The following is an 8,699-nucleotide window of genomic DNA, read 5'->3' as shown; positions in this document are numbered from 1 at the left end:
AAATGATGGGAAATATCCAATTATTTGAGGCTTAAAGGCAGGATGGAAACTCATTGTGACAGGTATCATCCCTCTGCGCTAACAAAAAGTTTATTGTTAGGTATTTTCCCTTCAACCTTAAATCGGTAGGTTGACACTTCATTACACACCAACTTCATCACAAGAAACCGTCCAGTTTTATTAACATGTCATATCACATAGTCAGAATAAAACCTTTTCCAACCCACTATTTAACTGAATAAAATACAGATTACAAGCATAAACTATGATATTCATTCCTCTGATACAATTATCTAAGAACTGTGATTCGTATGGTTACAAAATGAAGGTTAGTTGCTTATGAAATAAAACATACACTAATTACATAACTTTTCTGGGAGGGGTTTCCATACATTTCTAGGGTATCAGAGATGTCTTTATTTGAAACATGTCAACTAATATTCATGACTTCTGTTGATATTATAAAGATACATCAAGATTTCAGTGAACTGTCATTGTATTTTACTTAAATAGCAAGTGACATAACTATTGAAAATGTACATCTTAAGATAATATGTGGAATTACTCCCTGAACACTTACCTCATGGTGACCTACAGGGATATTTGACATGAATGACTAACGCCTCCATTTAGATGTACATGTTACATTCCTGTGTCCTTAATCTTCTAATGGAGAATAAATATAAATGATTTCTCCCTAGGATTGAAGGCCTTGTCTCATCTTTGAGATAGCAACCATCAATAACATAACTTTGCATACACACTAGAAATGAAGCATAGCAGCATGGAGTAATTTGAGAGCTGAATCACATTGATTTTGGTTTTCAAACAATCACAAATCATGTCAATATAAACAAAGATATATTGCTAATATTTGTACATTTCTAAATACCAACTTTCATCTTGTGATCCATACTAACATATCAATTTTTGATCTGTTTTAACTATGGATTACTATCTACAACACTTCTCCTGAAGAGGAACTTGAAAAAACAGGATTGATGAAATGCTTTCTATTGTGTGGGCTTCCCTGATAGCCCAGTTGGTAAAGAATCCACCTCCCACTCCACTATTCTGGCCTGGAGAATTCCATGGACACAGTCCATGGGGTTGCAAAGAGTTGGAAACAACTGAGCGACTTTCACTTTTTCTAGTGTGCAATTTGTTTATTTAGATTTAATTTTTATTAAATACTTTTCTACATTTTCTTTATGTCATTCCTTATCTTCCTTAAATAAATAGTCTTGTATTTTCTGAAGTGTATGTTTAGGAGAAACTTCTTCCATCACTTATTAGTAGGGTTTCTCTCCAGTACATGCTCTCTGTCTAATAAGGTGAGAGCTCAGATTAAAGACTTTGCCACTTCTCCAGTATGAATTCTCTGATGTTGAGTAAGACGTGAGTGCTTGATGAAGGCTTTTCCACATTCTTTACATTTCTAAGGTTTCTCTACAGTATGAATTCTCTGATGGCAAGTTAGACCTGAGTGCTTGCTAAAGTCTTTGCCACAATCCTTACATTTATAAGGCCTCTCCCCAGTATGAATTCTCTGGTGTTGAGTAAGATTTGAGTAGTGACTGAAGGCTTTTACACATTCTATGCATTTATAAGGCTTCTCTCCAGTATGAATTCGCTGGTGTTGAGTAAGAGTTGAGTAGTGACTGAAGGCTTTTCCACATTCTTGACATTTATAAGGCTTCTCTCCAGTATGAATTCTCTGGTGTTGAGTAAGAGTTGAATGGTAACTGAAGGCTTTTCCGCATTCTTTACATATATAAGATTTCTCTCCAGTATGGATTAGTTGATGTTTAGTAAGACATGAGTGCTGTCTAAACGCTTTGCCACAATCCTCACATTTATAAGGCCTCTCTCCAGTATGAATACTCTGATGGCGAGTAAGACGTGAGTGCTTGCTAAAGTCTTTGCCACAACACTTACATTTATAAGGCCTCTCCCCAGTATGAATACTCTGGTGTTCAATAAGAGTTGAGTAGTGACTGAAGGCTTTTCTGCATTCTTTACATTTATAAGGCTTCTCTCCAGAATGAATTCGCTGGTGTTCATGAAGAGCTGAGTAGTAACTGAAGGCTTTTCCACATTCTTTACATTTATAAGGCTTCTCTCCAGTATGAATTCGCTGGTGTTGAGTAAGAGTTGAGCAGCGACTGAAGGCTTTTCCGCATTCTTTACATTTATAAGGTTTCTCTCCAGTATGAATTCTCTGGTGATCAGTAAGACATGACTTCTGATTAAAGGCTTTGCCACACTCTGTACATTTATAAGGCCTCTCCCCAGTGTGAATGCGCTGATGTCGACTAAGGTTTGAGTAACACATAAATGCTTTTTCACATTCTTTACATTCATAAGGTTTCTTGCCAGTGTGGATATGCTGATCTTGACTAAGCTCTGAATTCTGATTAGAGGTGTTGCCACACTCTGTATGTTTCAAAGGTTTCCATCCTGAATGAATTTTCCTGTGTCTACTTAGACTGGATGAGTTAGTAAAGGCTTTCTCATATTGCTTACACTTGTAAATTTTCTGTAGATTCTGAATACTCTGCTGTTGAGTGAGATTTGAAGACTGATTAGAGACATCACCATATTCAGAATTGTAAGTCTTCTCTCCAGTATGTGTACTCTCATTTAGTGGAAGACTTGATGTTTGGTAAAAGATATTCCTCCATGTACTATTGTTAGAATCTTTGTCTGAAGGTTGAGGTCCCTGATGTTTCATAGCGTTAGAGTCTTGTTCAGTTTTATACCCAGTTTCATTGCATGCATGGCTTCTCACTCCACCGTAAATATTCTTGTAATTATTGGGGGCATAGCTCTTACTTAAGGCCTGACTCGTGTTATTACAAGTGAGAAGTTGTTCCGTATTAACCATATCATGACGTGTATTGAACAGTGATGGTGGGATTAACTCCCTTCCATTAATATCAACATTACACATTTTGGAATGGAGAGAAACTGTCTGTTGGTAGAAGAATAATGACCCCTTGTTCACAGATCCCTCAAACTGATTATTTTGTGAGTTTTCCCCATCATTTTTAAATTTCTGGTTTTCAGACGTGCTTGAATGTATGTGTAATCGAAGCCTGTGTTCGGAGTGGTTTGCATGAGTATTTGCAGTAGAGACTGGATGACTTTCCAGGTTTTCCACATTTCCCTTCAGAGAACGTGTATGTTTCAAAAACTGCTTTAAGCCTTTGGTTGAACAGATAGACTTTTCTGCAGCTGTTGATAACTGAAATGGGTGTTTTCCACAGTTTGACTCATATTGCTCATTTCTTATGGCAGTAATGTCCGCATTGTGTGAAAGTGTCTCGGTTTCTTTCTGTCCATATAAACATCTTCTGGGTCTTTCACATACCCCCGTATATTCTTGGTCTTTCATTAAATGTTCGTTTCTAAGGTAAGCTCTTTCATATATTCCTAGGGTTGCTTTTTGGATTAAATTTTCTAATCTTGGATTCTTTGACATCAAACCACGGGTGTTGTGAGAAGACACAGCTGAAAGATACCAAATAAAAGTTTTCTTATCTACTGTTCCTATCTACTGGGGCTGGTGTGAGCTCAACTGGGACAGCAGGGGAGCCTCATTCTCTGTGGGAAGAGAACACGGCAACAGTCTGTGGCAGCAGGACAGAGTGAGACCTGTACACAGGGTACTGAACCCAGCCCTGCCCACCCAGCCTGAGATGGTATCTGCTGCTGCACACAAAGGCTGGGTGCTGAAATGTGGGGTCTGGAGAACATAGCCAGGCAGAGGACTGCTGTGGGCTGTGAGGAGACATCCTGAGGGGCCAGGGGTGAGGGAGGAGCTCTATAAGCTAGAATGCTTATGGAGGAAGCCTGACCACCAGAGAGCAGAGTGCCTTTGTTGACTCATGCCCAAAGGGAAGACCCACCATTGCAGCCCCTCTGCCCCTGTGCTGGACCCTCCTCTCCCAGCGCTAGGAAGGGCCACCACGCGGGTGGGCTGTATTGAGCACCAGCCACAGCCTCCCCCCATGCACCTCCTCCACAATCAGCAGACTCCTGTGCTCTGGGGCAGCTTCTGGAGCAGACACCTGTGGGTGGCCCACATGCATAGAAGGAGCTGAAAGCTCAGCTGAGCCCCAGGGTTAAGGAAGGAAAACTGAAGTCTCTCCTCACGGTTACACAAACCATGCTTTTATACCTGCAACTGGCTTTGTCAGCTTAGCCTGTACAGAGCATCTGAATGGACAACCAGGGCTCCCCCAGACATAGGAGGTGTAGCTTTAGCAGCTGTAGACTTTGTGGGGATGTATACTATGGGGTAGGGCCAGGCTAGAGTCTGAGCTGCCCCATGCCACCACAGCAGGTCCAGCTCCATGAATGCAATTCTGGGACCTGAGTTCACTGGACCTATGCTGGTGTTCCAGTGAAAAGAACATCTGAGGAGGCACATCTCTCTGCTTTCACAAACAGTTTATGTAAATCCCTAAAAGTGAAAGCTGCTGGCACCAGAGCAATGTGCCAGCATGCCCATGGTTGAAGGGGGGCCGATGCAGTGCCAACATGGGGTCACATGAGACTCACACAGTGCATGAGCACACCCTAAGGTGAACAGTCCCAGAGGAGCAATACTTATTGGCTTCTCTCCCAGTAGGTGTCATCCAATCCCAACTGCCTTGACCACAGATCAGAATCACAGCGAAGAAACACATCTGGGGGCTCTTCTCCACGAACCAGGAATCAGACCCCACCCCAACAGACCCGTGACAACCATAGAGCCAAGGGGAAATTCCCCTCAATATTTTGGGGAGGCACGGGTCACAATAAAAGCAATCAAAGCCCAGATCAAGGGGATAAGGGTACAAGCCTGGGGACCAACCTCACCCCCTAGGGGGAAGACAACAGAGCAAGAGGAGCTAGGATCCTGCAGCCTGCACTACAGACCACAAACCCAGAAATTTTGACAAAATGGGACGACAAAGAAGTATGGTGCAGAGGAAGGAACAAGACAAAAAGCTACAAGAACCACTAAATGAAGAAGAGACAGGCAGTCTAATGATTACTCTTCCACTTCAGTCATCTTAAATGCTGATGCCACTAGGTGCCCTCTAATTCTTTAATCCACTTTTTATTTTAGCACGTTCCATATGATGTTTCAATATAAAAATCATAAATGATACTGACATAGGTCTAATCAGAAAGCGAGGACTTGTAGGACAAAGTCTGGGGAAGTTGATAACAAGATTCATTAAATAAAGAAGCAGTTCTTGAGAAATTAAGAAATGAGACTTTCAAAGTATGGTCTGAACACTATCAATGCTCTGTGGAGATCGAATTGGGAAGGAAATCTTAAAAAGAGTAGATATCTATACGTAAAATGAATTCTTTTTGCTGTACAACATTGTAAATGAGTTATACTCCAATAAGAACGTTTTAAAAAGATGCTATTATGTAAACATTGCAATACTGTGAAACCATTAAAAATATGGCGGAAAACAATTTAAGCTCTTATGCCAATTTATTTGAAAATTCTTTGAGTTAATTGAATATATTTAAGTCTTTTCAGTTCAGTTCAATTCAGTTAAGTCTTTTAGCATTGAGGAATTGGGGCAGATACACTTAACATTTCATATGAGTTCATATGAAGAAAACAGAAACTTTGAAGTAACCCTGCGATTGGCATTCTTTCTCTTTAGGGAAGTTTTGGTTTATGCAGTTAAGAAATTACTTGAATATAAAATTTATAAGATCATATTTGTAGCTTCCAGTGTTTTAGAAAGTATAAGTCAGAAAAAAAAAACACCTCTGTCCCCAATATTCCTAGAACTTTGGCAGTATGTCTACAATTCCGCTCACACTGCCATCTCGAGGTAGAAACTTTAATAGGAGCGTCTTAGAGTTTTTCAGAAATGTTCAGTTTTCCGAGGCCCCCCCCCCCCCCCCCCCCCCGCGAAATGGAATAGTAATCGATTCATGCAGGTTGTCACAGGCCAAGAGAAGGGTTTCAGTTCTCACTGTGATTGAGAAAAGTAATCACTGGAGATGAATTCAGGAATGATTTAAAGAGACAGAATGGGGCAGGTGATATCCACCTTTGACAGCAACAGAAAGAAACCCAGACTTCTCTAAAATCATTTCCACTGAAGCAGACCTTCCCAAACCACATGACAAAGGATGAATTCCTCACTAATCCTTGGACCTGTCGTGGACTGGTCGGCTCCATCCATTGACCCCTACCTGTGTATACTGCTGGCGTCTCCAGGCTCCTTACATCCCAGGGATTCTTCATTTGCTCCAGAAAGGTGACCAGGTCTGGCTTAGAGACCACAAGACCTGCTTTCAGGAAAAGGAATATTCGTTTTGCTAGAGATTCATCAGTTTCCAATCTAATATGTATTCAAGTGAGAAGAAAAGGCACATGTGCTAAGTCACGCCAGTCACATCTGACTCTTTGCCACCCTATAGACTGTAGCCCACCAGGCTCCTCTGTCCATGGGAGTGTCCAGGCAAAAATACTGAGTGGGTTGCCATGTCCTCCTCCAGGAGTTCTTCCCAACCCAGGGATCAAACCCATTTCTTTTATGTCTCCTGCATTGGCAGGCAGGTTCTTAACACTAGTGCCACTGGGAAGCCCAGAGAAGGCATGGTAGAATGTTAATAGAGCCTAGAACTAAAGTATTTGGGGACATAATTTCCTAAGCTGTATGAACACTCCCTGGTGGCTCAGCTGGTAAAGAAGCCACCTGCACTGTGGGAGACCTGTGTTTGATGCCTGGGTTGGGAAGATCCTCTGGAGAAGGGAATGGCTCCCCAGTCCACTATTATGCCCTGGAGAATTCCATGGACTATTCCATAGGCTCGCGAAAAGTCAGACATGACTGTTACCTTGCTCATTACATTATTACATTATTAACATTCTAGAGAAGGCATAGTTGAATGCTAATATAGCCTAGAGAATTATATCCCCAAATACTTTATCGAAGCACTTTTATAAATAACAAATACATAAAGAGAAGATCTTGAGATTCTAGTCAAGTACTGCTAAGGCCAAAGTAAGTAGGAGAAATCTGATTTATAAAGGAGAGTGGCATCCTTTTATACCACAGAACCTACAGAGTTACCACGAACCTAGAAGAAGGAGGCAGATTCCATCAAGGAAAAGTTAGAATCATAATGAATCATCATGAAGTCTTCTTTCTCAACTCATAAATATCCATTTTCCCATAGAAAGCAGGGATCTGAAACTATTACAAGGAGCAGAAGATTCTAGGAGACATTCTAGAAATGCAGGAACCAAAACCCGGTGGGTAGAGAAGGGATTCTGGAAGGCAGTTATCCTCACCCAAGGAGGCCAGGTTCCTGTAGTTCTCTAACATCACGTCCCTGTACAATTCTCGCTGACTGAGGTCCAGGCATTCCCACTCCTCTTCAGTGAAGTCTATGGCCACATCCTGGAATGTCAGCCATCCCTGAAATACAAAGTACAGGTGCTATGTGGCCATGGGAAGACCTCCTAATGTGACCCAAGAGGAAACCAGCAAGAGAAATGGTTTTGATTTAGGAGAATGTCTGGTGTTACACAAGAATATAATTTTTACACAGTAATATTTCCTACCACATTTTTAACCCCAAGAAAAGAGGATGAGATACGATCCAGCAACCACTACAGAAATTATTCTGATTTGAAAGAGAAATTATATAATCAGATCAACATTGGCATAGATATTTCTTTTTGAGTATTGTACTGAGTTGACAGACAATAAACTGTCTATCAAAAGAAACAGGAAATATTTTTACAAAGCACTTCCTGATCCAAATGTTCTGGAGTGGGCTCAGTGTGCCACATTTTTCACAAGCTTATTTGAACGAGTAATGTTGAAAATTCTGCTCCATGAGTGACAATGTGTGAACAGCAACGAGGTAGAATAGTAAGGAAAGAATTCACATTTAACTTTGAAGTTTAAGTGCTTTACAGATTTTACATGTCTGTTAGGATAGTAACCTCGGCAACAAGAATCATTTTAACGATCTGGTATATACTACTTTCTGACAGTTTTCACAGACTTGAATGTATACCAGAAATAATTTAAAATCAATAATGTTGCTGTAGCATCTTTTGGCAAATATTTTAACAAACATTCCTTAAATGACAGCTTAAGGGACTGGGGAGCATGGTGGATTTCCGTCTATGGGGTCGCACAGAGTCGGACACGACTGGAGCAACTTAGCAGCAGCAGCAACTTTTACTTCAGTTTGTGACTCTAGGCTTTAATCAAACACAGACAAATGCACAGAGCTAACTCTAATGAAAGTTTATAGAAATTTCTGTATTTGTAAATAATACTAAAAACAAGAAAAGTGTCAGTCACTCAGTCGTTTCCTACTCTTACCAACCCCAGGGACTGTAGCTTGCCACGTTTCTCTGTCCATGGGATTGTCAAGGCATGAATACTGGAGTGGGTAGCTAGTCCCTGCTTCATGGAATCTTCAAAAAAGAAAAACAAAAAATCAATCAAATGATGTTAACATGTTCATGCATACAGACATACATTAAAATGGGACTGTGTACTTATTAAGAGACAAATTGTCATGTCAATAAAATCAGGATAATTTTCAAATGATTGAAAATGTACATAAATATTTGAGGATGATATTGTAAAGTAGGAGAATAGGGAAAAGGAGTCCAAAATGGCGGTGGCTAAGAGACAAGTAAGGTC

The 8,699-nt window shown here is 40.6% G+C and overlaps 1 protein-coding gene across 1 annotated transcript; it reads right to left on the bottom strand.

Moving 5' to 3' along the window:
* Positions 1–1,438: 1,438 nt before the first annotated feature.
* Positions 1,439–7,358, bottom strand: LOC128063369 (zinc finger protein 829-like). Its single transcript, XM_052656104.1, has 3 exons — positions 7,325–7,358; positions 6,233–6,315; positions 1,439–2,305 (listed from the first exon to the last, which is right to left on the bottom strand). Exons 1-3 carry the CDS (start codon positions 7,356–7,358, stop codon positions 1,439–1,441), a joined length of 984 nt encoding a protein of 327 aa, XP_052512064.1.
* Between the last annotated feature and the right edge of the window lie 1,341 nt (positions 7,359–8,699).

This window comes from Budorcas taxicolor, chromosome 18, assembly GCF_023091745.1.
Source record: "Budorcas taxicolor isolate Tak-1 chromosome 18, Takin1.1, whole genome shotgun sequence".
Classification (NCBI taxonomy): domain Eukaryota; kingdom Metazoa; phylum Chordata; class Mammalia; order Artiodactyla; family Bovidae; genus Budorcas; species Budorcas taxicolor.
The sequence above is the reverse complement of the archived record's forward strand: the minus strand, read 5'-3'. Positions and strand labels throughout refer to the sequence as shown.

Bases quoted from the DNA above. Each gene is read 5' to 3' on its own strand.
- LOC128063369 (XM_052656104.1), bottom strand. From the start codon at position 7,358: ATGTTAGAGAACTACAGGAACCTGGCCTCCTTGG. The intron at 6,316-7,324 runs GTGAGGATAACT...TCCTGAAAGCAG, and splicing joins CAGGAACCTGGCCTCCTTGG to GTCTTGTGGTCTCTAAGCCA. The intron at 2,306-6,232 runs GCAGTATACACA...AGTCGACATCAG, and splicing joins TAAGGAGCCTGGAGACGCCA to CGCATTCACACTGGGGAGAG.